The sequence below is a fragment of the Penicillium crustosum genome, assembly GCF_028827405.1.
Source record: "Penicillium crustosum strain IBT 35664 chromosome Unknown utg000002l_segment0_segment0, whole genome shotgun sequence".
Taxonomy (NCBI): Eukaryota; Fungi; Ascomycota; class Eurotiomycetes; order Eurotiales; family Aspergillaceae; genus Penicillium; species Penicillium crustosum.
The window spans coordinates 3,123,842-3,150,495 of record NW_026623123.1 but is presented as its reverse complement, the minus strand read 5'-3'; the positions used below and the strand labels follow the sequence as shown (position 1 = coordinate 3,150,495).

Below are 26,654 nucleotides of genomic sequence, written 5' to 3'. Positions count from 1 at the left end.
GGTCTTCTCTTTTGCCATGATAGGTCTATAGATCGGAGGCCATTTCCTAAGCTTGACGTATGTAGGGCTTAGGTCAACTTCGCCACTTGACAATCCCGACCAATTCAATTGCAATGAGCAATAATATTTCTATTTGACTTGATTTAACATGAAAATATAGCATATAGAGTTTATGGTTTGTGAAAGACGGGTAATATGGTTCAATATCAAAACAATGGCACCGTGGGAGGGCATAGAAGGTGAAGCTACAAGCCAGAGGACTAGTTTTTTTATATCACATATCATGCTGACATCTGTAATTGAGGCCAGATAAATTGAAAGCTAAGTGCGGTCCGTTTGAATATGTAGCCCCTACAGCTGACCTAGGCATCGCATTCCACTTGGGTGATATAGATCGTTACGTGCCATATACCTTCAAGGTACGGTGGACACTATAGTCTAGCGGGTTGATAGTTATGGTGCATTTATTATCCCTCAACCCGCTTACCTTGGTGTTTGCGTGCCTTCCTTATCACCTGGACCGGACGTGCCCTTTTGATCGCCGGTCAATCCAGGTGATGACTTTTTTATTTTTATTTCTCAGATCCTTATCTTCGGCTTTATCTCAATCTTATCTCTTCAGGGCTGCACAGGTGGCTTTATCTCCTATCTATGTGACCTCGGGATGGCACGGTAACGTTGTTCTTGCGTGTGTCACTGAGTATCACGATGATGGGAAAGGCAGAAAATGTTTGAAAGCATAAAGTCAAAATAGCCAATCCAACTAAATATGTACAGATTATTACATCTACAAAGCCTGGTCCTCCATACCCAGCCCATCAACAAAATTATACAACTCCTGCGGATCCTCAAAGACCGTCCAGATATGTGATGGAACATACTGAAACGCCTTCTCAAACCTCGCCGGTTCATTCTTCTCTTCCATATGCGCCACATCCTTAACCTTGCGAATGATGATAGCATGAATCCACTCGGGATACCGACTATACATCTCTGCATAAGCCTCCGGATCCTTCTGCGTCGAATCCCCTATACAAAGCACCCTCCGACGCGGGAACCACCCCCGAATCTTCTCCATCCGATCAACCTTGTACTCCTGTGTTTTCTCAGTGAACGACTTGATAAGCCCCGTGATATCCATCCACGAGTAATCACGTAGCACTAGTGTGCCCGGGGAGTAGTGTTCATCCAGGAAGTCGTGCAGGAAAGGGTACAGATTATACGGCGACGCGGAGAGATAAAACCACGCTGGGAATAGCTCGGAATGAATATATTTATAAAGCTCCGGCATACCAGCAATAGGCTCAGGGATATCCGCAAACGTTGTGCGAATAATCCCCGTCGGCTCAAGCGTCATAGTATGCTTAATAGTGTCGTCAATATCCGAGATAACCAGCCAGCCCTCAGGCGCAGCAAAAGTAGTGCTCATTGACACAGCCTCATCGCCGAAATTCTGAAGTCGCGGTCGCACAAAAGCCCCGTCGTAGACCTCGACTTCGCCCATATCAACCGTTTGGCTGACGATGCCGTTGCGGTCGGACGGGCCGAGTCCGTGCGACTGCGCCGGCCGGGATAGGGGTATCTGCAGCGTGACCGTGCGCGCTGGTGAGACCTGGTTGAGAAAAGGCTGGACGCGCTCTGCAATGCGTCGGCGTGCTTCGTCGTCGCTGCCCACATCGCCGTCCAGCCCGATGTGGTCGGCGATTGCGGCGACGAGGTTGCCCACGTCCTTCCGGCCTTCTGTTTCGAAAATACAGGCAACTACTTCGGCATGCCAGCACGGCTGGTTCTCGTCTGTCTCCTCATTTACCGGCTGGTACGCTGTATTGTCTAGCAGCCACACGGTGTGCTCGCGTGGGTTTGCTGGGTGCGCGAGTGGGTTTTTAGGACCAAGGAAGGATGAGAAGAAATTTATCAAGGCCGAGCCGCGTTTTTCTTGTGTTGGTGTTGGAGATGTGGCAGTTGAGACCTCATGAACCTCCTTTCTGGCATCAGCGACCGACAACTCGTCTGATTTGTGGTGCGGCATGGTACTGGTGCCGACTTAGCTTCCAGTTTCAAGGTTGAAGCGTTGTCTATGATAAAATAGTAGTAGAATCAATCCCGAATGAAATCCCTGAAAAGCACATGTCAGGGCGCAAAGATGCAAAAGAAATAAATGAAACTCATCAGGGGAGAGACGATCATATAGCTAGTTCCCTAGCCCCCGTTAGTTGACGATCTAGCGTTAGTGCCATCCGGTGCTCTTCAGCCAAGAGGCTCCATTCCCACCTGATCTTATCTGTCTTTGAAGGCATTCTCGTATTCGATGTCATATTTGAAGTGAAGACACAAAATATTTAGGTGGGTGACAGGGGCAGGGCCATATGAGTTGTCAGTTGGTCAGGTCAGGCGAACAGAGCACCCATTGCGGGGGAGTTGGCTTGGCAGTAGGGCTGAGCCTTTGATGAACCTGATGAACTTCATGACTTGATGAACGGGTTTCTTTAACCGGGTGATCTGGAACACAGCCACGATGCGTTTCAGAAGATTTTGGAGGCTCTGAAGTTATGACGTATCTGTGTGTGGACACAGAATTTATCTCGTTTACTACTAGACGGACCGGACTGAGGTTTATACAACCAATATTCTACCTACCCTGGAGGAGAGCGTATTCTTTTTTTTATTCAACACTGTCATGATGGATCAAGTCTATATTTAGTAACTGTCCGGTTAACTTGTATGAGATGTACACTATCCAAGCATATCAGATCATTCCTGCAACGGGTATCCGTAACCAACCAGCATAGCAGGTTCATCAATGCTGTGATGCTGATAACTGAAAATAGGAAAAAAAGTTAACTACCAGGCTAGTAAAGTGGGATTAAGGAAAATTACCTGAGGACGCCAACAGCGCCAGGGTCGAGCATCAGAGAAAGAGGGAACTCCATAGGGTATCCCAACCAGCGCTTGGTAAAGGCACGAAGCAAATGTCCGTGTGCAACCAGCAGGATATCAGAAGGGTTCTCTCCGTGCATGTTGTCCTTGTGCATCGCACGAATCTCCTGAATGAGATTATCAAGACGGTCCGTCACCTGTTGCGCAGACCTGTATTGACCTGGTCAGATATACTTGATCATAGGCGATTGGACATAAAAAAAAAGCCTTTTCTTTCTTTCTTTCTTTTAAAAAAATGACTTACTCTCCATTCTCACAGCCGTCTCTCCAGATATCCCACTCGCTCTCGGTATCCAGACCGTGCTCCTTTCTCAAGGCCCGGATTTGTTTAGTCAACAGACCTTCATACAAACCGTAATCCCACTCGGCCAATCTGTCGGTTTCAGAGACCTTCTGTGCATCTTTAAGCGCTTGCTTATCGGCATCAGAGAAAGCAATCTCATAGGTCTGCATTGCCCGCCTGCGAGGACTGATGTAGACATGGGCAAGCTTAGCCGGGTCAATCAATTTGCCGGATCCGACAATCATCTTGCCAGATGCATTGACTTGGTTGACACCATCTTGGGTGAGCTCAAGCTCAGTTATTCCGGTGTACCGTCCGTTCTTGGACCATTCCGTCTGCCCTAGAACCTAGTTAGACTACCAAAAGAAGATATGGACGTTCTGGAACATACCGTGTCGGTAGAGGAAGACACGGGGTGTGGTGGAGTCTTTATCGGGCATGTTTGCACTATTGTTCAAGGGCAGCTCAAGGATGGTGGTTGAAAGTGGGTTGCGGGATTGTGGGAAAAGTGGAAAGGATTTCCGTCCCCGGTGAGTTTTGAACTTCACCCGCCACGTGTGCTAACTCAACTATAAGTAGAATAGTAGAATATTGACTTTTTATTCTACCTGCATGGGTATTTCTAAATAAAGGGCGTCGCATAAGAGAGGATTGCTAAATGGTGTACTTCATATCTATGACCTGGGAGGCGATTTTGCCCCGCCATCGCGGGGTTAGTGCTTTTATAGTACTTTATAAGTCAATGATGTCTTGAATAACACAGAACAATTTGATATTCGTATACATTAAATCAACATATATATGAATAACTTTGATTTGTATAGCTTAGAATAAATAGGGTTCGTTTACAAACATCTATGCCATTAAATGAGCGCCGACATGCTCATAGTACACAATAAGCTTGGTCTAGTAGTGTTTCATCGACAGTGGCCTTGTGTTGAACCATGCAGACATATACCTTTCCTTTTGTCTAATCCTTGTCAAAGAGTACCTCGTCCATCCCATTCAGAAAACAAATGCTGTATGCGGAATGATACCACAATAGCAATGGCCCAAGCCGAGATTAAGTCGAGGTCTGTATTTCTCACCTAAACTATCAACTATTTTTTTGTCTAGATAAAATCTCAGACATAGAGATCATTATCCAATTGATACCTTGCATGTCTGGTTCAACCTTCGAAAAAAAAAAGAAATTGAAATTTATTTTAGCCCTTGCATATTCCGAGTCTTGCGTGTCCTGGACGTCCCATAAAGTCTTTCTGTTATGTTTACCTTAGCAAGATAAACAAAAAGCCAAAGCAGCTTCCAATGTTGATATCTTAAACCGATATATCAGATTGCATAATCCACTTGAATTCGGCACGAAACGTGACTTGAGCAGGTATGTGGCATATAGATCCATTTACAGAGCGAGACTGATCCTAGCATATACCAGCCAACGATCCTCCAATATTCCAACATGCCTTCGACAATTTCATATGTGCTACCTACCCCAGCATCGTTTCAAAATCGAAACGCACTCAGATACGCTCCCCGTCGGAAGTACCGACCCAATCGAGCTCCCACCCGTCCGGTCTATATGGATGCAAACCCGTTCATCTGTCACACTTCCTCACACTCGTTGACGCATTCTTGGCCCAAACATCATGCAGTCGATTGCCCACGATGCCATCGGCATCATGAAGTCAGTTTTTGCAGACAGCAGCGGTAGTGAGAAGGATTTGAGCTTGGGGATTTACTTTGGGGGCATAATATGATGTAAAGTGGTTAGGCTGGCTGGTACCTAAATATTCCTTTCTATAACCTGCCTAGCCATCTGGCTCCCAAAGTGAGAGTGATGTGAATAATATTTAATGTGATTCTTTGTCAAATATACCTTTAATCTAGTGGAAAAAGAGAGAATTGAATATCTGGTTGGTGAGATTTCAAAGAAGGATCATTGACGAAGGTCACAAAGGCTCTGCTTGGCGGCAGAGCGATATACATGAGAGTGAAGTAAGAGTGAAGTGAGTCGAGGCATGAAATACATCACAACCAGACGCAAGTGGTACTCACTTTAATGTACCATCCTCAAAGGGAGAACTCCATAGTTGTCCATGTTCGCCTCAATTGAACCCATATTGCTCAGTTTTATATTATATCAGTATCTGGTCGAGGTGATGAGATCGGAATCGACATGGTGGATGACTCTACCTAGGGTTCCCTCTATGATATGAGATTCGCATCTGACAAGTCTGATATTGGTCTTTAAGAAACGTTGAGATTGGGCGCTTAATACTTCCAGCCTTATTATCATTAAGTAAATCTTTATGAAAACAATAAGCTCTCCTCTCCTCTCCTAGTTCCAGAGGAATGTGAATTCTACACCATTCCCTTCTAAACATTCAAGCAACGAAGCCGCCTTTCCATCTTGTTCTTCAAGATCACCAGCAAGCTTTCGTTTCTGCGCCTCGAGTTCGAAGATAACGCCCCTTTGTTCGTCAATCATGCCTTTTTTTTTATCGAGCTTCATTGCCTGCATTTTGAGCTAGCATGATTGTTCGTTGAATCGAGACAACAGTTCCGCGTATAGCTGTTCAAAATGCGGCCCATCTTCAAGATTGAACATCATCTCTGAATGTTTGTCGTCTGCTGTCCATTGCTCAATGATTTCAACCAGATCCACTAGGGTATTGTGGCTTGGCTGGAAAAACTCTCCTTCGCCTGGTGTCATCTCGTTGATCAGTTCTTCTTGGTACTCGAGCTCCAAAAACATCGTGCTGGAGATGTCACCGAAGACTTCCTTCATCTTCGCATCTCGCTTTTCTAGCGCAGAGGCTATTCTAGTCTGTTCCCCGAGACTATGAACCAGCATTCCATTTTGGCACTCGAGATCACGAACAAGCTTTTTTTTTTTGGAACTCGAGGTGGGAAACTTTCTTTTTCTGTTCCTCGAATTCGTATGTGATATTTGCCGTGTGTTGTTCAAACCGGCCCACGGCTTCTTTGTGCTTCTTAGTGAGGTTGAGGATAATCTGCGCCTGTTTCATTATTTTATATCTCAGCTGTGCGTTTTTTTGGGGCTCCTTAGGTGTGTCGTCAAGCTTGTTGTCATGCTGTAGCAGCATAGAGTTGCATGTTGGCCCTGGATTGTTAATCATGCACTGCGGGTTAACCAAAGATTCTCTCCATTCGGGTTCCCCGAGGAGTACGCGGTTCGTGTTTTGATTCTGCTGCTCGAGGTCGGGGGCCTCTGTACGTTGCACCTTAAGCCCAAGGGTGGCCATCACGTCCATTTTTGTTGATACGGGCTGGTCTGCCGCCGGCGTTGGGTGTTTGAAAAACAGATGTGACTCTAGTGAGGATTCTCTCTTATTTGGGTTTGGGTGGGTTGACAAGTGATAAAAGTTCACGAGAGATGGGTGCTTGTGAGTATTCTTGTGAGTGATAGTTAAGTTACGCGTATTTGTAAAGTGGATGATTCCGGTGAGTTGACCTCAGGGGACAGAGGGACATATGTTGCCGCTCGCCTTGGTCTCGCTCCGATTCCATATTTGGCCCAGAGGGAATGATTATGCCCTCCGGAATCACAACTATAATTTTAGGAGCTAAGCCAACCTTGGGGGAAAATAGTGAATTTGATGTGTGCCATCCATGGAGGGTACCTGGTACTTTTCCCTTTTTGGTGCATATAGACATCTGGACCCTCGCCGAGTACAAAATAAGACAGATATCGTTATAATGAGTCATAACACATAGATATTTGCAGCCCAATAACCAAGGAGCGGATATAGTTGCAGAGGTAGCATGGTCTAGTAAAAGGAAATCAGGTGCTCCCATAAATTGACCAAGACGCACTTTCAGAATAAAACGATCCCATCCCAATGACGAAATCGTGAGTGGCAATACTGGGTACCAGAATGCTAGATCCGAATTGAATGCACCAAGTGCACTCGCTAGGGCTATGGTCGCAACAAAGCTGTCTGTGGGCGTCGCAAGAAGAAACGAACACCCCGGATACTCCAAAAAACGACAGAAGCTGACCAAAGCCTGTTGAATGTGGGTAATTGATGTTCAATGGGCCTCATCTTCACCATTTCTTCGGGGCAGAAATCTCCGCACGAGAAAATGAGGCAGAGACAGTCTCATTTCCTTTCCGCCGCTGAATCGCCTTGATTCCCGTGCGGTCAGTGACCGTCGTCGCATTGATGATATTGTCGAATGCCTCGTCCTCGCTTCCTCCTGAGCCGGACTCAGCATCTGAGTCGACATACAGCTGCTCCGGCCGAGAAATTTTCTCCGGCTGCTGCTTTTCTTCTTCTTCCGGATTCTGGAAAGATTTGGAATTGAGAATCTTGCGGCGGATTTCGGCCATTTGCTCTTCATCTTCGGAGTCATCGGAAATCGCGAATGGGTCCTTGTCCTCATCTTCCTCTTCGTCGCTGCCCTCATCTTCGTCATCTTCATCTCCGCTTTCATCGTCCTCATCGTCTGAAGTTCGTGCGGGCAAACGATTGGTGTTTCCTTTGGTCCAGATATCATCACCTCCATCGACGCGGTTGTCTTCGTATTCGCGTTCGATCTTGGCTAGCCATTCCTCTTCCGTCCTCTTTACATCCTCTTCCGTTTCGCATGCGGCATAGCGCGCCAGAAGTTCTTTGTTGATTTCCAAGAAAGATGGTCCATAGCTGAAATGTCTGAGAAGATCTTCCGCCCATTCCAGGCGACGGCAGATGGCGAAACAAGCGGCGAGCGCTTCGACGCAGTTCAGGCGCCATGGTTTGCCGTAGTTAACCGTGTTGGCAGCGATAAGGTAGGGGACTGTATAGTAAGATAGTTAGCCCCCCCATGAATACAGTTCATCGTTGCCCAATTTTTATCACATACGAAGTCGTTCACATTTTCCGCCGATTCGCGACCAGGGCACTTCTTTGACTCTCACCCAAGAGCATTCCACCACGGCAGCACCGTGCTGTTCCATGATATCTTTGTCTGCGGGAGAGATGATTCGCTTGGCATTTGGACTAGTCAATTGTCAGTATACGGGCTAATAAAACACAAAAGATGCGCTGCGAAACATACGAGACGATCACGCCGGAGTGCCGCTGGCCAATGTGAAGCTCCCGCATCAGACCAAGCTTCATCAGTCGCTTTCCTGAGCATCTCTTAGGGTCGCAGTGTCCCATATCCCAACAGGCAGCCTTGTAAGGAGGCCTCGAGGAGGAGGCGCCTTCACCTGCTTCATCACCGCGGGGCACTCGGGGGCGGGGGCTATTGTTGAATTTCTTGCCTCCTCGCGAGAAGTTGTCTTTTTTGTGGCGGACCATGATGAATGATGAAATAAAAAAAAACCAAAGAGAATATCTAAGAATACCCTAATTGGAGTATCTTGAAGTATTCTGTAGTGGTAAACGTAGTGATTGGGGAAAAAAAAGATCCAAGCACAAGCGCCACACGTGAAGGCTAAACGGGTTCTCCGCCCGCATCCCCGTCCGCGACTGTACACATCTCCTCTAGATCCTTGTGCTTTCCAGTACCTCCCTCTTTATCCGACTAATACCATTTTCTCTATTGTCTCTTGTCCACCGTCATCCTGGAGGCTGCATCTGCACGAATGGCGGCTAGGGACCGCTTCGGTGTCTACGCTGAGCCAGGCGCTTCGCCGTTGCAGCGGGCAATCCGTGAGTCTAGTGTTGGAATGAATGTAACACAGATGATTCATACTGATACTTGATTATCCATAGGAAATGCCTGCGATCCTCAAAACTACGAGCCGAACCTGGCCCTGAACCTCGAAGTTGCGGATCTAATCAACTCCAAGAAAGGCAATGCGTGAGTAAGAACTCTCACGTTATATGGCGCACACTCATAAATTCATTTCTTAGACCCCGAGAAGCTGCATTCGATATCGTTCATCTTATCAATTCCCGAAACCAGAATGTCGCATTGTTGGCGTTGGCGGTACGTGGGGAGCTCAAATGACAGCTGGCGCGGGGGAGGCTGACGATCGTGGTTTCTAGCTACTCGATATTGCTGTCAAGAACTGTGGATATCCATTCCATCTACAGATCGGCACGAAGGAATTCTTGAATGAATTGGTCCGCAGGTTCCCCGAACGGCCACCCATACGGCCCTCTAGGGTCCAGCACCGCATTTTGGAGTCGATCGAGGAATGGCGCCAGACTATCTGCCAGACCTCGCGCTATAAGGCTGACCTAGGCTTCATCCGGGACATGCACCGTCTGTTGCTTTATAAGGGGTATATGTTCCCGGAGGTCCGCCGAGAAGATGCCGCGGTCTTGAACCCAAGTGATGTATGTGGCCCCCCATATAATATTGTTTGCGCAGCCAAATTAATGTTAGTTAGAATCTCCGCTCCGCGGATGAGATGGAAGAGGAAGAGAGGGAAGCACAGTCTGCCAAACTCCAGGAGTTGATTCGGAGAGGCACTCCCTCCGATCTACAGGAAGCGAACCGGCTCATGAAGGTCATGGCAGGATTCGACAATCGGCATAAAACCGACTATCGAGCAAAGGCCGCGGAGGAGGTTGTTAAGGTGCAGCAAAAAGCCAAGATTCTGGAAGAGATGCTGCAGAATCAACAGCCCGGGGGAGCTCTCCCCGAAGGGGACGTTTTCGAGGTGGGTGATAAAACGTCACATGTGTTGTTTGTTAGTCGATTGGCCGCTGATGCTTTTACCAGGAGCTTGCGAGTGCTTTGCAAAGCGCTCACCCCAAAATCCAGAAAATGTGTGAGGAAGAATCGGATGATCCAGAGGCCGTCCATAAGCTATTGGAGATAAACGATAGCATACATCGCACAATCGAGCGATATAAGCTAGTCAAGAAGGGTGATCTGGCTGCTGCATCTCAGATTCCAAAGGGTACACTGGGCACCACGACCGGAGTCTCAAAAAATGCAAACAACGAGCTCTCTCTGATCGATTTCGACCCGGAGCCTGAACCCAGTTCCAACGGTAACGAGGCGGTGCCATCCCAGGGTGGTAACTCCTTGGAGAATGACCTGCTCGGCCTTTCATTAGGTGAACAAGGCCCCTCACCCGGAGGTGGTATATCTCTCGGATCTTCTAGTAAGTACCGCGGCATAATATTTCCCAAAGAAGTACCCCACTGACCAATATCGAAGTGAATTTCCCGTCCATGTCAGCAAGCTCCACGCCGCCTGTTCCACCACAGTCGCAGCAGCAGGCGCCAGCAGCCTTCAAACCCAATTATGATATCCTTGCTTCTATGAACAGTTCGCGACCTGTCTCTCAATCTCCCACACCCGTCATGGGGGTCTCGCCCCAAATTCAGTCCACAGCGACTCCGCCCCCAGCGGCTGACCCATTTGCATCGCTCGTCTCTGCCAGTCCACGGGCAACATCTAGTCCCTTCCAGCCACCGGCGCAAAGCCAACCTGCTTCGTCATCATTGCTTGACTTAGTCGGAGGCACGGGTCCGTCTCCGCAACCGGCGCGGCAGGCCGCTCCAGTGGAAGACGATGAATGGGATTTCGCATCCGCATTGCCAGCGACCAATGCACTTCCATCGACCAACAAGATCCAAGTCCTCAACTCCCAGCTCCGTGTTGAGTTTGCTGCGCGCCGGGTGCCGAACCAGCCACGCCAGATTCACGTTGTAGCCATCTTCTCAAACACAACCAGTCAGCGTATTGGAGATCTCCATTTCCAAGTCGCCGTGGAGAAAGTAAGCCATTTGCCACTATATCCATAGTCCACTTTCTAGATAAGTTTGCTGACAATTGATTAGTCCTACACGCTACAGCTTCGGCCGCAATCGGGCCGAGACATTGCACCCCAGCAGCAAAATGGGGTCCAACAGGAGATGCTCATCGACGGAATTGATGTTGGAAAGGGCAACTCGGTTAAAATTCGGTTCAAGGTGTCTTACAAGCTTGGCAGCGAGGCCCGCGAGGATCAGGGGATGGTGCCACCGCTGGGAATTGCCTAAGCACGACCCCAGAACTTTATTTTGCTGTTTCCGTTTGCGTCCGAGATTTCCCCCTAGATCTGCGCGATGGGAGCTTGGCTTGGACAACCTAGCATCTACTCCCGTTAAATCGTGTTCTTATGTATTGATGCTCCAATCCAGGCATCGGCGGATTTGGCTCTTCTCTACCCTTGATTGATGTCCTTTTCCTTTGGCTTTGCACTCGTTGAGAACTTAGCGTCTTTTTACCTATTCATGCTGTTTATAAACAAGATTTCATTTGCAATGGGTTTCCTCTCGTGGCAAGGGGAGGATATGCATGTGCATGTGCGTGTGGATTGACTGGTTGATTCGCAACGATCTAGATATGAAAGTAGTCAAGAGCGAATCAATCAACCAATCCCTGTGCTCTCTCCATGCGAAAGGGAGAGGGACCGATTCCCTTGCCATACTCCATACTCCATACTCCATCCGATAGTACTAAGCCTCCCAAAGCGACGGTACCGTCCTACCTGACTGAGTAACCGGCGTGCACACTGGGCACGAGGAACTAGCCCTAGCGCTAAAACCCACGTACCTGCAGGCACGTTCGTGGAATGTACCCCGAAGAAGAAAATGAAAATAAGAAAACCAAAAAAATAAAGTCAACTCCGCGGAATTTTCCCCTTGGCCCACCCAGTGCCACGGCCACTGTGATATTTAGCCACACATTCCCTTCCCAGTATGTATGCCTGCAGATCTCGGTGGGCGTTTCCCATAAATCATCCTGGCGGATGTATGCGACATGAACAGTAGTTTAGGTTTATATTGTGGCTGTGAGTGTGGAGTTTCTATGGAGCGCTTGTTCGGTTACCGATCGTTCTCCGAGATCGACTTTATCTCGGTACCCCTCCTGGTGGAATTCGGGGATTGGTTGTTTGACCTGGGCGGATACTGGAGATGTGAGAGGCCCGTGAGAGACCCCTGGGATTAATGTTGATATCCAATGTTAATTTCCCAGGTCTATGCTTTCTCACAGATTGTCCGGAATACATGGACACATGTACTCCGTACTTCGTCCGACGGACATGGTATGGGCGATCAGCGGGGGTGATCGGCCTGATTGCGGAGTCCCCACTACTATGTACATAGTAGTTATGTACATAGTTACATTGTAGCTAATCGTTAAGGATAAGACTTTAATTGGGATTGTTAATATGCTGATCGTATTACAGTAAAATAAGACATGGGCAGTTCATGTAAAATAATATGAAATATGATATCGGATTGTTTACACAGTGGCGACTTCGGTAATCGCCTAATCTCGGCCGGATGGGATTAGGTAACCCGGCTTCACCTCCAGGGCTCCAGGGCTCCAGGGCTGGACTGCCCAGTTGCCCAGAGTCGGTGGCAAATCCCCTTGTCTTATGGGCTTTCAATATGGCGTCGTTTTTCCATGGGAGATGAGGCTAGATCAGGCAGGTATAGATCAAGGCCAAGAGAAGGAAGGATTTGGAGGCAGATTTGTGTGCGCAAGAGGCCGATTGAGCCCATTCTTGTATCGTGCAGTTACCAGTATGCCTAGTGATAGCTTACGATGGGAGTCAATTGTCGTAATCTGCATATTATGTATAATATCTACGTATTCGTGCAGCTTCTGCTGTTTATACCTCGGTTCGTATGTACGATGTAATGTGAGATAGTTATGATCCTACGCCTCGCAACATCTAACCCTAAGTGTAGGCGTTATTTCCAAGGCTATATCATACAGCCACATAGATACATACCTGTATGTATCTTTCGAGCGTATGTATACAACTAAGCTGACCACATTGGCAGCTATTAGTGGAGATAGATACTGATTCCACGCCAAGCTGATTATAATTGCCAGTACGATGTAGTCTACGAAATGAAATTCCAAGCAAAATTTGCCGAGGTGGCCTAGAGCCTGCCCAGCCCTGTGGGTGGAAGGGTACGCCTAGACACGCCAAGGGAGTCACCTAATTAGGAAGGCAGAAACTCCCAAGTCGCTTATATCGTATTCAATGAAAACCTGGGGTTGACGAAGAATTTACTTGGAATTTTCGATTGATAGGATGATCTAGATCCTGCACCGGGTCTTTCCCTCGGGAGGTGACACTAGTAATGTACCTACATATGTATTCTATTAAGTGATTTATCGCACTAAGATGCGATCGTTGATCGACGATCGAGTATCCGAAATACTGCAGTAGCTTCGACGTGCAGTAACCTTATCCATACATCTTCTAAGACGATCTTTGCTTGAAGACATGTATAATCATAGCCTTGAATTTCAGGTTCTCAGGAAATGATAAGCCGATTAACGTGTGGTGTGGTCCAGCCCTGGCCCCTGCCTGATCCGGCTATCACGTGGTACCATTCTCCTGCGTGCTACCAAAGGGACTTTCTCACAGAAGAGAGAAGAAGAAGAAAAAAAAAAACGTGACGGTCTAACGTTTAAGGAAGATGATCTGCATTGATTCTCGATAGAGTAACATCCATCGGAATACGTCTATCGGGACCTGTCTGGAGTATAGGGTAACGCCGCCCCACTTAACAACTGAAAAAGGCCTAGACCTCAAGGTCTAGTTAATCTGAAATAATTTTTAATATCTTGATAACTATACACACATGTGGTATCCTGCAGGTTTATTGCGGGATGCAGGGAGTAGTCTCCGGGAGGGCTAAAGATTCTGAGTGGCACCATATCGACTCGTATTTGGTTAGTGGCGCTCTCGAGCGGACTAGCCTGGGCAGAGAAGAGGGACTGGGCTACCATGGACCGAGCGGCCGTAAGTTTTCTAATCACCCAAACTATGATCGGCTCAGTTCCGTGGTTCTCGCTCTGAGCTTGGGCTTAACTTTGACACTCGGGTTTCCCCTCAGCCTTTTTGGTATTTAACTTACCTTTCCCCCTCTTCTTTGGTCATATACTTTTCTTATATAAATCGACCTTGACTATTACTACAACATGCCCCTGTCAGATATGGACCAGGATATCACACCTATCCCCCGTTCGCGGGAAGAGAACCAAGAGAGGTATGTAAGCTACATTATTTACCATGCAGGAAAAAAAAAAAAAAAAAAGCAAATTATTAACAATCACCTAGAGCCTTTATTGCTGCATCACGGAGAAAGGATCGCAGCTTAGACGCTCGTCTAGAATCTGCTAATCGGGCTTCTATGCTGCATAAGAAGCGTACGGGCAAGGCCTTCCACATCACCAAGGAGATTGTTGAGAAAGAAGCCATGTACGAAGAGGTCGATGAGCGGTATCAAGAAAAACGCATTCTCATGCTGCAACGCCAAAATGAGCAAATCGAAGACCAATTCAAAAACCATCTACTGGCCGCCTTTGCAGCTCGCGCTCAATTCAATGCATCCTCCATCCACAGCCGACGAGCAAGCCATATGACTCCACGCCCATCAGTCAATGGAGTCAATGGAGTCAATGGTGGTGCCCGCAAAATGAGCCTGGATCTGTCCAACATCCGCTCTTCCTTCTCCCAGGGCTCAGGCTCAATGGCCAGTCCGATGACAACGGGTGATGGCTACGTACTATCGCCCACGGCATCATACGACCCGAATGCCCAGCCCTACACGGCCTACATGAACGGTTCCCAGACACCATACTCCGATATGTTCTCTGCCTCAACAGGGGCCCCGTCTGGACACATCCCAGCCTACATGAACCAACAAGCCTCAGCGCCAACCTGGAACCCCCAAGTACCCTCATGGACCCCGATGCAACAGCACAACCCAACCCCTGCGCAAACCCCCACAGACACACACGCCGTGCAAATGTGGCAGCAGCAAATGATGCAGCAGGCTCAGATGCCTGACACCGCAACCCAAATGCATCAGTTCAGAGATCGCCTGGCGTCCGCACCAGAGTTGCCTCTGCAGCACACACCGGCCCCACACATTCCCTCAGCATCCATTTCTGGCCCCACCGGCCATGGTCCTAGCCATGGTCATTCGCGCGGCCAGTCCCAGCCATCGAACAATTTCCACAACCTCAACCTCCTTACTCAGAGTACACACATTTCTCACCCCCAGGTGGCCCCCTCCAGTCTTAGCTCTCCTAAGATCGAGGCCCTCTCAGCCGGCACTCACTCCACACCTGATTTCTGTCCCACTCCCAATACCCCACTGTCACCAACGACTGTTACCGCGCATGCTACCATGTCGCATGGTGGGAAGGTTGACGGTGATGGTATTATGGTCTCTCATGAGGGGATGGATCCTGATTTCACGGATTTCAGTCAGTTTGCTTTCCATTTGGGTAACCCAACTGTCCCGCTTTCCGATCGTGACCAGCCTTTTGGATTTGACGATCTTCTCGCTGTTGATGATTTCACCAGCGTCTCTTGTTAACTTCATCTATCTTATCATGCCTATTATGATCTATGATACCTGATATACCTAGGTGGTCCTTGATTCTTTTTCCTTGGTTTCTTTTTCTGGATTTGGGTGTATATCGGGGTTGACTATGCACATTTGCTCTTGTATCATATCTTATTTGTCTCTCTCATCTATTTCTCATTCAATATCCTGAACAGGCGTCAGGATTGGAAATGCTTGTATGTATTGGATGAATTTTTGCTCTTCTTTTTTTCATTTCTTTTTTTCCCCCCATTATTACTCTACTTTCTTCAATGTATGTACAGGTGACACGAAGAAACAAAATTTAAACAAATTCTATCCACTTTTCTTTTTCAATCTCCGTATTAAATTTTCAACTTTGATTTAACGTTGCAAGTTTTAACGTTGCATTAATCCGCAAACAACTTTCGCCAAGTCCGCATCCTAATCCGGAGGCTTCCCCACCATTCTCTTCTAAAGACTGCGCGTTTATTGGTATCTCATTTTCTTCTATGGGATAAACCTAGTCTCAGACTCTATGCTCCATCGGCCCGTGCCAGTAGAGCTGTAGCTATCCATACATATGTAGCTAGAGCTATAGCTTCCCCCAGTACAGTCCCGCCCCACCTAGACATTACATACGTAGTAGTGACTTTTTACCTTTCTCTTCTCTTTAACCAGGACTGTATGCTTTATCTTTAGCTTCGTGTAACAAATCTTATCCCTTGTAATTTCCACACTTTCTCCCTCCAAAATCCCGCATCTAGTAACCCAACCCCACAACCAACATGCACCCTTGGAAGTTGGTAGTAAGTCTCTAGCCTTACTTACGTAGGTCTATCCAACAATTTAAAAAAAACACAGACAAGACCTGTAGGGCTATGAGGTATTTTCTAGCCCACGACGTAGTTCCTCGTAGACCAAGTACCTAATCTAATCCCAGCGATCAGACCATCCTTAACCGTGGAACCGCCCGCCTTAATTTGTCACGCCGTGACCACGACGCTATGTCATATCCCTGGACCCTTGTGTAGATCTCAGGCTAGGCCTTGCGTGATATATGGGAACAGGTACTTTTGTATCTTGGTTGCAGGGGAGGGGAACTGTGCTTCCTCTCTGTTTGGTCTTTGAAAGTTTCGTGATCTCGTAATCTCGGTCTCGGTCATATGTGTTACCTCAGGATTGTTTCCGACTCGCGCTGACCATGAGGTAGAATAGCCTTTAGCCTTCCTTAGCTAACTTACAAATCGGAAATTGAGTTGTCTGGTGTATGTGGTAGTTTAGTTTCGTGTAGATTTAGATTTCGTGTTGAGGGAAAAGTAAATTGAAATCGATGTGCCCCGTGCCCTGCGGAAATTGGTTGCTGTCTTCCGGTCCCTGCTTGGACCGGTGAGGCGTTCCCGGGATTACGGGCCAACGGCGATCGTGCAGGATCGATTTATTCTTCTCTCTCTTTGTTTTATCAAGGGTAATGCACTGATATCCTACAAGGACCTATCAATGCTATTACGAGTAGTATTTAGAGTAACTTGACTATAATTTTTATACAAATCCCAAACCAAAAGACCAGCAACCCCAGAAGTAACCAACTGCAAGGGAAAAAAAGAGAGGAGTGACCTGCAGAATCCCAGATTGCGGGGTTAAGGTTGCAGCTGGCAAGCCAAGCCCAGACTTTAATTGGCCAATCAACAGACTAGCGCCCGCACTGACCCATGAGAAAGTATAGAATCCATTCAAACCTCTACCACGGTCGAAAGACAAGTCCGAGGGCAGCGTACCAACGGTTGAGGCATGGTTATTGTCGGCATACAGCAAATCTTACAGGATCAAAATCCGCCTTGAATAAGAGAACTCTAATTCTTCTCGCCTGGTGGAGCAGAGAGGGGATCCCCGTGCAGCTCTAACGGGGCCAGGTCCAGCATCCACTCACTGGCTCCACGAATGCTTGCCTGGATGTGGGCTCATACTAGGGTTTATATAGTTGGTTCCGGTTGGATTGGATTGCAACACTGGCCCCGTGCACGCTTGTGGAGGGGTGATTGGTGGCGATTCCTTTCTTTTTTTTTTTTTTTTTTTTTCTCTTCGCTTATCAGGTTGAACACTGGTTTCATGGCTTGAGGGTCCAGTGGGTACCCTGTCAGATAGTGTTGGGGATGACTTCCAAGGTTGATAATAGGCCCATGGGTGGTGATAGTGATGGTGAGGGTAGAGGCCCCGGCGTGATAGTCCCAGGGGGCATGATTCGTGAATTTTGTCTGGACTGCCTTGTCCTTTTTTGGCCTTGGGGCCTAGGTGCCTGCGTTTGAGGTGTTTTCTAGCGGTGGTTTAACTCGGCACTCATCTCCTATTAAGGCCAATCAGGCCGTGGAGTCTAGATTAGTCTAAACCGAATCACGCTATCTTCGTATGTTATTCGCCGCGAGGTCGATTGGTTATTTCGTACATACTCGGCTAGGACTAATGAACTATATCGATACCTCAAATCGACCAAGCTGATTCCTCAATCTTCTCCCATGGTTCTAAATCGTATCAGCTTCAAAATGGTTTGAACTGGAATCTCGCCAAGCATCCTCTCTAAACTAGATACCCAAGTCCTTCCTGGTTGAGACAACCCTGCAATATCACAATCACAATTCCCAATTCACCCGGAAATTCCCCAAGGGGTGTCTCCATGATCAGCGTCTAGTCCGGTCTCTTGGTGTTTGGTGGAGCACAAGTGGCTGCAGACGAGACCCGACCGAATGGGCAAGGTGGGGCACGAGGCGAAGTGGCTGTGGATGTGTTCGTGAGATATTGCCCACCTAAAAGGACCTTCCCCGGATTTTTAGAGAGTTTACGATCTTCATCTAAGCTCATTATTTCTCTGAGTTTAGTAGAGACATGCATTTTTTTGTTCTATTCTAGGTTTGTTGCCTTACTGAGAAGATATGATATTGCTGGTTGAAGTAAAATCAATCTACTCATGACATAATAGAAAATTATCGAAACTTATCTCCAGATCGGCATGTCCGGTATCTCGACCAAGCCTAATTCCAATCTAGTAAGCAATATCTTCTAATCCAAATCACAAGGCAAGCGATGTCCCCAATCCGGTGGTACCACTGTGCAATAGGAGGGTTAGCTAAAATATGATGGGCCAGTGAGAGGCTGCCCAGGTGGAGGAAGCCAAATCCCGGGAATGTACCAGCTTACGCCAGATCCACACACAGCCCAGAGCCCGGCAGCCGATCAACGCCCCCTACTCGAGTCATGCTGATACACAATTCAACACAAAATGCCATCAAAATGACGGAATGACGGAGCAATAGGGCCAAGAGCACGTTGATCTGGTTGTCCTCTTATGTTCGGTGCACAAGAGTGGATCTCATTGCGTGTGTGTGGGAGTGTTCGCGCCGCTGGACAGTGATGGATGGGACACAATAAGACGGCTTTACGGATGCCGGAGATGCTTCTCCGGCTGACTGGGACGGTGTGCGATTAGGGTGCTATTCTGTGGAGATCCATTCTTGAAATTCGAGTGGATATTCGGATCTTGTCCGTGCTACGATGGAGGATTTGTCGATCATCGGACAATGCCAACGAGGATTCGTCGATCAGACATGGAGACGTGAGTTCCGTCGGCATTGTCCGATGATTGTCGATCTAAGCCTGATGTGGATCTTGTATAGATCTGGTTGATCTGGTAAGGTAGACTCAAAATTCAGGCATGAAACATCCATAGTCTAGCAAGATGCAAGCGAGGGAGTACGCATGGAGATAGTCAATTGAAGTTGTTTTGTAATGCTGATCCACAATGGAAATCATATCCGCTGCTAAAGACGACAATGAGAGGCTGGCCAAGTCCGGAGGTCCATCCGCTTGCCTCCTGTTGTATGACTGGTGAAGTATGACAAATATTCATAACTAGTGGGGTTGATTGGCATTGGGCTTGACACAGACCCAATCATGTCGGACGGAGCGAGTGTGTATATCGGATCTCCAAAATACAGTTGTACTGAGAACATACTCTGCAATCGAGCCCAAGTGTAAAACACAGTATATGCTTTTACATACCACCACGGCTGAAAAGCTCCCGGCCAATGTCACCGCTGCGGCGGACACTCTGGCTCGACGAACTACTGCGGCGTCGGCGGCTACGAGATTCCGCAGGGTCAGCTGGGTTCAACCCGCTGGCTCGGGCATGCAAGTTCAGGATGTCAGTCAAGCTGATTACTCCGGCTAGGCGCCCGGACAGTCGGGCACCGTCTTGGGCAGAGGAAGGAATAGAATGGGAGATGGGTGACGGCACTGCGACCGGCACGCCTGGGGCTGGGCATGTGTAGGGTAAGTTAGGAGTTGGTAGGTGAGGGGCGGGATGTTGAGAGGGCTGTGCAGAAGGTGCTCCAGATACAGAAGGAGATGGTGGTGGTGAATTTGCAGTATACGATGCGGTAGGTGGGCTGATGCTGTTGGAAAGAGGGATGTGCACTGAAGACTGCGAGGGAGTTGGAGGTCCTGATGAGGTTGGAGATAATGGATCGGTCACCCAGAGCCTAAAAGCAGTCAGTACATCTTCTGCTTATGTCTCAAGTGTTTTGTAGTTACCGATGTGCTCGAGTTGCCACGATCTTTGCGACTGTGTGGGCGAGTGTCGATCCAGGATTGACATGGAAAACCGGGAATGAATCTTTACCCTCAATCAATCCCCGTGTGGACAGAATGACCGAGATGAAGTGAGTGCAGGTGTTTTGAAGAAGCGGCAATGAAGATGATCGGGTCAAAAGCTACCAATTTGTGAGTAAATTTTGCTATTGAAGATGACTCGTCACATACCTTGACATCCGCTGTGGAGATATTCCCAAGCACGTTTAAGTAGTTATCGACAACTGCGATCGAGGACATACCCTCGTTGTTCATAACATGAAGAGCATCAGAGAGGGGCTTATCGCCACTGCAAACGATAAAATGACGGTTAGATTGCTCTTCAAGTATTCATCAAAACAACTTACTTGATGGAGATCACTTCTTGAGATCCAATCACCAGGTCACGCAGAGGCTTCGGGTAGAGCTCTTCAATGACCGGGAAGCTGCGGCCATTTTCCCAGAGGAATTTGACCAGCCGAAATTGGCTGAAGATTCCGACCACTTCTTGATCGTTTGACTCATTGACTACCACAACCCGATGAACACCACCACCAAAGATCTCAACTGCAGTCAAAACATTGGCCGATGACGGCAGGTTGATCAGCGGCTCCTTCTCCATACCAAACTTCTTGACATCTCTCAGTGGAATGGGCACGCCGTCGTGAGCTTTCTTGGCTAGCTCTTCATATGACGCTTGATGTTCTTCGTCGGGGTGTGTCAGGCCTGCTGCCAGCAGGAGATAAGAGTTTAGATCGGCATAGTCGAATGTGGCGACGGCAGAAGTGGCTTCAGGGGTTTCGCGGATCAACAGCACAGCCGCACCTGAATCAATTAAGATCTAGTTGGATGAGCACGTTAGTCCAAGGACAGGAAGTGTTAGTGTTGCCTATATAATGTACTCACATTCGTTGCCTCTTCAATGCCCGTATCGAGCTCGACAAACTTCAGGTCATCCGGGCTGACCAGCTCGCCGATTGAGATCTCTCTCCAATCACGGCCAACAAAGGCAGGGTCGATAGTCTTCGGTGGCGGGGGATTGTCGATGAGGCTCTGGATGGCGGATTGTGGAAGGGAAGGCTGCCGGCGTGCGCGGGGGGAGCCGGGTGGGCCGCGAAGCGACTCGCTCAAGCTCTGTCTGTGCTGGTGGTTTGCTGAAACGCGGAGTTGGTTTCGTGTAGAGGGGGAGCGGGATTCGGTGCTGGATCGCGGAGAAGTAATGGGTAGATTGTTCAGGGAAGTGTCGGACCCTTCGCGGGAGTGGAAGCGGCCCGCCATGTCAAAGGTTCTCGGAAGGTTAGCCAAAGACAAGGGTCAATAATATATTGCGAAAATGTGAAATGCAGCAAGGTTACTTGATCCTTCTGAGGTCATCAGGTGATGTTGATCATATTAAGTGGGTCCTTAAGCGGGGTAAATCATCTAACCAATCAAAACAGGCCAATAACAATGTCATGGCCTATACCTACCTACAAAGTAGGTAACTTAGTTAATAATTAGTTAGTTACATACATATAGCTATTGTAACTACATATGCAACCCGTGGACTACTTCAAATGTACACCTCTTCAATGTTTTCTCTCTGTCTGGGTCTTGAAAGATATTCCAGATTTAGAGCAATAATAGAGTCTTAGACACAAGGGGGAAAAACACACATTTCCATCGCAAGATTGGCATAATGTACATGCTTTATCAAAATTCCCATTTTCTATTTCTTTGGTTTCATGCTATTCCATTCAATACCCAGAGCTTCAATGATACTCAAGCAAACCATCATGAGAGCAATTTGGAAGACCTTGAGGAGCGCATCGTTATATGCCACAAGAACTTCAGGCAGAACAGATTCACTGACAACAGATCGAATGCTTGTTGCTTCCCCATTCAACACATCGGAGGGAGAAAAGTCAAACCGCAAGATTGCTGATAAGCTCCTTCGTAAAAATGGTTTGTACGACGGAGACAAACAACGACCCACCGAGCATCTGAAGGAACATGGCAATGGAAGTGCCGATGGGCACCTTTGGTAAGGGTAGCACGGCTTTTGCGGTAATAGGGTCTTGTTGGAACCGAAAGCCCACCCCCAGGACATAAATAAAGAGGAAACCGACCCGTTTTGCCTAGGACACATCCGCCATGGATATGGTAATAAGACCAGCTCCAACTCACATGATTATGATGTGACCATGATGGGCTTTGTGACTCTCCTCATCATCGGCCACGTTTCCCTCTATATGAGGGTGCTTCTCTATACCCGACATATTTAACTTGTCGACCACTTCTGACAAGAATGGACGGATAGTTTGAAATATAAAGTCGAGTAAGTTAGTTAAGGGGAGATACCTATAGATTGAAAGCGCCGGGATAATGAGTAATTCCGACCATTCCGAGTTATTCAGCATTATAAAATCAATATGGTTCAAGCGGTCGAAAGCTTCAAGCATGCGCCAAAGTCGATATACGCTACACGTTACCGGCGTTGATATCAACGCCGACACGGTCGATGCTGAGTAACATAAGGAGGCCCCACCTCAAATCGCAAATTGGGGCTCAATCAGATAATGGTTGTTAATAGACCGTAGCCCGGGATTAGAAATGGCCAGGAAGGCCGATGACCGTGGTGATGATGATCCGTACCCCTTGATTTCAGATCAGCTGATTGGTTTGACTCAGAGTCGGCGCTAGGGGGAACCTCTTCAATCAGAACCTCATCGTCTTCGGTGGCGGACTAGTGATACAGATAGACCGTACTTGTGGATGAATGCAGTGCTGCTTCGGGCTTAATTTACCACCCGTGATTATTAAGAACAGTCTACAGCAGCCGACTCCACTTATTTCGTTTGCAACTATTATTAGTCTAAGGTATGTGGGGAGCATAGATACATAACTCGACAGTGCGACTGACATTTTTGATGACACTCTAATTCCGGCGACCTGTCATCTACCTGATTTTCAAGCTCCATACCTCATCTTAATTTAGTGTCTGGACACACTCTTATTGTTGGACATCATGTCAGATGTCAAGGACACAATCCCTCGAGGGTCTAGAATCCTCGTGACTGGGGCTAACGGCTTCATTGGTTCCCATGTGGCCGATCAACTATTGAGCCTAGGCTACTTGGTTCGCGGTAGTACTCGGGAGCCCAAGCCCTGGTTAAATGAGCTCTTTGACCAAAAATACGGCAAAGGCAAGTTCGAGACTTGCATTGTCTCGGACCTCACCAGTGGAGTTCAATGGGAGGGAGCAGTCAAAGGAATTACAGGAATCATCCACGTCGTACGTGCTATTTATACGAACTAGCAAAAAAAAAGAGAAAGAGAACGTTTACCTAACATCTCACAGGCAGCTGATCTATCGATGAACCCTGACCCGAATATATCCATTCCGCGTGCCATTAAGGCGACAGTGAACCTTTTGAAAGCAGCCTCAAAACAAGCTACAATTAAGCGGTTTGTTCTGACCTCATCTTCAACCGCCGCATACCTGCCGAAGCCCAATGAGGAAGGGATTGTGCTCACCACAGGTATGTAGACGCTATTTACGACCTTTTAGAACTCGGCCTCTAACTAAGTGTTAGACACATGGAATGATGCCGCTATACAAGTGGCTTGGGATGAAAGTATTCCTCGTCAGGGTAAGGGATACATTGTATACGGGGCCTCTAAAACAGAAAGTGAGCGGGCGGCATTTAAATGGGTCAGAGAAAATGATACTCCATTTGTTCTAAATACGGTCTTACCAGGCATCACTGTGCGTCACTCCTTTTTCATATTATGGGAAATTTACTAATGAAAAAAAATTCGCAGTTTGGCAAGATCCTTGCCCCCGAAATACGCGGTTCAACGCAGTCGTTGGTCGGGAATATCCTTAAAGGAGATGCGGCAGCACTTAGGTTCCTTCCTCCACGTAAGTATAAGATGAATTTGAGCAGCAGAAAATACTAATAGAATTTATAGAGTGGTATGTTGACGTTACGGACGCTGCGAGACTACACGTTATTGCCCTTCTCTCGCCATCGGTAAACTTCGAGCGAATTTTCGCATTTGCGGCCACCCATAACTGGACCGATATCATCAGAATCCTACGAAAGCTTCGTCCGGATAATCTACTTATTCCCCCTGAGCCTGAAAATGAAGCTCAGGACTTGAGTGATGCCGTGCCTTCCAGACGGGCAGAGCAGCTTCTTAAGAGCTACTTCAATCGGTCGGGTTGGGTCAGCTTGGAGGAAAGCATCGCCGAGGGTATTTCTGGTGTATAATAGCCTATGGCATCCAATGCGTGTGACGAATGTGTTTCTTTGCAGTGACAAGACCATTATCACAATCCAAATAGCAAAAATATTCCACACCCAAGTATGAACTTCCCAGGGACATGGTAACTGAAGCTTCTGGCGCAAAAGATAATGAAAATGGCATGCGAAATCAAATAGAGGCCAATAATTGTTCAATAGGTAAGAAAAAGGGCCTTGATGGTTAGCCTTCAAACAAGTATATTTACCGACGTAATATAAATATAGAGTTGTTTTGTAAGGATATTATAGACGTTATAATTAAAGATTCTACTATGGTCTCTTTTTAGAGCTCTTTTAAGGATAATCAGTCATAACCTATGAAATAGGATGGAAAATACAAACAATAATACCCAGGTGAACTGATTAGTTCCTTTTATCATTGACCTAGGACCAGTTTCTTAACCTGCCTATGTCGGTAGTCTTTCAGCTTAATTGTCATCAAAGCTAGACTTTGCCACATATAGCTCCCTGTTCCCTGCCTCAACTTCAGAGTGTGGAAGCTCGGCAACGGCTTCGCTTGCTCGATAGAGCTCATCTTTTTCAATGCCCTCAAGGGTTCGATTCTTGGTCTCAGGTATCAGCAAGGTCACAAGAGCAGTGAGCAGCATGATCCCCGAGAACAATCCAAGGACACCCTCCAAGCCGATTGCGTCTTCAACAGAACCGAAAGCAAATGCAGTTATAATGGCGCCGCATTTTCCAGCAGCAGCTGATATTCCGTGTGCTGTGCCTCGAACACGCGTTGGGAACACCTCTGCGGGGATCAAGAACGTTGTGCAATTAGGACCAACAGTCAGCAAAAACTGCGAGAGAGCAAATATCACCATCAAGCCAGCTGTCGAGGTGTGCGCGCTTTGTGTACTGATTCCGGCCCATATGGCATAAAGGATGCACACCATGATAGAGGTCCAGAATTGTTGGCGTACACGACCGATGCGATCAGGAAGGAAGATGCCGACGTAGAATCCAGGGAGATACCCTGCTGTCTGTATGATTATATTACCCACAGCAGTGTTGTACAGTGTCTTCCATGGTGTTGCTCCATGGGCATACCCGATTCTTGCCAGTATAATGCTTTGATTAAGATTGATACCATAATATGCAATATCGCTATTTGTATTAGTTTGGGGATGCTTTTTCTTTTGAGAGTCATTAACTTACAACAAGAACCAAGAGGCCGCGGTTGCAAACAACACTTTGGCATGTTTCCAGTGACTGAAGTACTCGCAGAAGTCTTCCCACTGCCTCATGAATGTGCGTTTCTGTCCAGCAGTATCATCACAGACATCTAAACAGTATTAGCTATCTCCAAAATACAAAACTATGGGCAATCTCACATTGTTTGTAGGGCTGTGTCTCCGTGATCGTTAACCGTGCATAAAGAGTGAACATCGCAGGCACAATTCCAATGCCCAATAGCAGACGCCAGACCCATTCCAGATGGCTCAGGTTATCGGCTATCGACCCCTCAAATGCCTTGAGCAAGATCAGAAACACGATGCTGGCCGCAATATTACCGAGGCCGATATTTGAGAAAACAGTCAACACTTGGATAGCACGGGAGCCAAACGGTGACTTTTCTGCCGATAAAGATGAAGATAATGGATAGTCTTCCTTGAATGTTAGACCCAATATACACCTTTATCCCAAAGGAACATGGACTTACCGGCCCCAATTCCTACTCCAGTCACAACACGGAATATTGAAATCCATGCCGTCACAGACTGGGCCGACATCCGATTCCAAGGCAACAAGACTACCATCAGGGTTCCAAATATAGTAAGGAGAAGTTCTTTGCCATAAACAGTATGGCGACCCAAGACATCGCTTAGAACCCCAAAAAGAAGCTGACCAACTACCATGCCCAGGCTGAGGCCACCTTTCATGATGTCGCTGTCGACTGTCGGTACCTTGCCATCTTGGAAGTATAGGTAACCCAGAATTGGTACCACTGTTTAAAATTAGTCTTCGACCTAATTCAATTGATCGAAGTCACTCACCAAGTCCAATCGTCAAGTTGAGATAGCCATCTGCGAAGAATCCAACGCCCGCAGTGACGACAAATCTCAGTTTGGCTCCCAGAGATGTCATTGGAGCGAATCAGAAGATTTTTGAGGGTAACAAGAATAGAAGTGATCGAAAGGGAGCAAAATGCGATCCTAGCCCTGAGTTGAACCTCAACAGATATACATCGTTGACTTTTTGCCGAATAGTGATATTATATACTCT

General features: G+C 47.4%; 11 protein-coding genes across 11 annotated transcripts; 4 read left to right on the top strand and 7 right to left on the bottom strand.

The window, feature by feature from the left end:
- Positions 1-787: 787 nt before the first annotated feature.
- On the bottom strand, positions 788-2,029 carry N7487_004694 (phosphatidate phosphatase App1 family protein; the record flags this gene model as incomplete). Its single annotated transcript, XM_056872441.1, has 1 exon — positions 788-2,029. The coding sequence occupies one exon, from the start codon at positions 2,027-2,029 to the stop codon at positions 788-790; it is 1,242 nt and encodes a 413-aa protein (XP_056730161.1).
- A 722-nt stretch (positions 2,030-2,751) lies between these two features.
- N7487_004693 (uncharacterized protein) lies at positions 2,752-3,660 on the bottom strand (the record flags this gene model as incomplete). The annotated part of the gene is made up of 4 exons (XM_056872440.1): positions 2,752-2,818; positions 2,878-3,087; positions 3,182-3,560; positions 3,612-3,660. The coding sequence occupies 4 exons, from the start codon at positions 3,658-3,660 to the stop codon at positions 2,752-2,754; spliced, it is 705 nt and encodes a 234-aa protein (XP_056730160.1).
- Positions 3,661-5,558: 1,898 nt separating this feature from the next.
- On the bottom strand, positions 5,559-5,741 carry N7487_004692 (uncharacterized protein; the record flags this gene model as incomplete). Its single annotated transcript, XM_056872439.1, has 1 exon — positions 5,559-5,741. The coding sequence occupies one exon, from the start codon at positions 5,739-5,741 to the stop codon at positions 5,559-5,561; it is 183 nt and encodes a 60-aa protein (XP_056730159.1).
- Positions 5,742-5,747: 6 nt separating this feature from the next.
- Positions 5,748-6,495, bottom strand: N7487_004691 (uncharacterized protein; the record flags this gene model as incomplete). Its single annotated transcript, XM_056872438.1, has 2 exons — positions 5,748-6,037; positions 6,102-6,495. The coding sequence occupies 2 exons, from the start codon at positions 6,493-6,495 to the stop codon at positions 5,748-5,750; spliced, it is 684 nt and encodes a 227-aa protein (XP_056730158.1).
- Positions 6,496-7,289: 794 nt separating this feature from the next.
- On the bottom strand, positions 7,290-8,526 carry N7487_004690 (ribosome biogenesis TSR3 family protein; the record flags this gene model as incomplete). Its single annotated transcript, XM_056872437.1, has 3 exons — positions 7,290-8,020; positions 8,087-8,223; positions 8,282-8,526. The coding sequence occupies 3 exons, from the start codon at positions 8,524-8,526 to the stop codon at positions 7,290-7,292; spliced, it is 1,113 nt and encodes a 370-aa protein (XP_056730157.1).
- Positions 8,527-8,813: 287 nt separating this feature from the next.
- On the top strand, positions 8,814-11,172 carry N7487_004689 (VHS domain protein; the record flags this gene model as incomplete). Its single annotated transcript, XM_056872436.1, has 8 exons — positions 8,814-8,880; positions 8,944-9,031; positions 9,085-9,160; positions 9,220-9,513; positions 9,567-9,839; positions 9,902-10,289; positions 10,346-10,908; positions 10,972-11,172. The coding sequence occupies 8 exons, from the start codon at positions 8,814-8,816 to the stop codon at positions 11,170-11,172; spliced, it is 1,950 nt and encodes a 649-aa protein (XP_056730156.1).
- A 2,950-nt stretch (positions 11,173-14,122) lies between these two features.
- Positions 14,123-15,528, top strand: N7487_004688 (uncharacterized protein; the record flags this gene model as incomplete). Its single annotated transcript, XM_056872435.1, has 2 exons — positions 14,123-14,190; positions 14,262-15,528. 2 exons carry the CDS (start codon positions 14,123-14,125, stop codon positions 15,526-15,528), a joined length of 1,335 nt encoding a protein of 444 aa, XP_056730155.1.
- A 4,033-nt stretch (positions 15,529-19,561) lies between these two features.
- N7487_004687 (CBS domain-containing protein) lies at positions 19,562-21,414 on the bottom strand (the record flags this gene model as incomplete). Its single annotated transcript, XM_056872434.1, has 5 exons — positions 19,562-20,048; positions 20,101-20,279; positions 20,329-20,446; positions 20,505-20,977; positions 21,043-21,414. The coding sequence occupies 5 exons, from the start codon at positions 21,412-21,414 to the stop codon at positions 19,562-19,564; spliced, it is 1,629 nt and encodes a 542-aa protein (XP_056730154.1).
- Positions 21,415-21,911: 497 nt separating this feature from the next.
- On the top strand, positions 21,912-22,400 carry N7487_004686 (uncharacterized protein; the record flags this gene model as incomplete). Its single annotated transcript, XM_056872433.1, has 2 exons — positions 21,912-22,159; positions 22,190-22,400. 2 exons carry the CDS (start codon positions 21,912-21,914, stop codon positions 22,398-22,400), a joined length of 459 nt encoding a protein of 152 aa, XP_056730153.1.
- A 743-nt stretch (positions 22,401-23,143) lies between these two features.
- N7487_004685 (uncharacterized protein) lies at positions 23,144-24,392 on the top strand (the record flags this gene model as incomplete). The annotated part of the gene is made up of 5 exons (XM_056872432.1): positions 23,144-23,410; positions 23,477-23,657; positions 23,712-23,884; positions 23,941-24,040; positions 24,091-24,392. 5 exons carry the CDS (start codon positions 23,144-23,146, stop codon positions 24,390-24,392), a joined length of 1,023 nt encoding a protein of 340 aa, XP_056730152.1.
- Positions 24,393-24,853: 461 nt separating this feature from the next.
- N7487_004684 (uncharacterized protein) lies at positions 24,854-26,516 on the bottom strand (the record flags this gene model as incomplete). Its single annotated transcript, XM_056872431.1, has 5 exons — positions 24,854-25,535; positions 25,587-25,713; positions 25,763-26,035; positions 26,092-26,376; positions 26,426-26,516. The coding sequence occupies 5 exons, from the start codon at positions 26,514-26,516 to the stop codon at positions 24,854-24,856; spliced, it is 1,458 nt and encodes a 485-aa protein (XP_056730151.1).
- Positions 26,517-26,654: the final 138 nt, after the last annotated feature.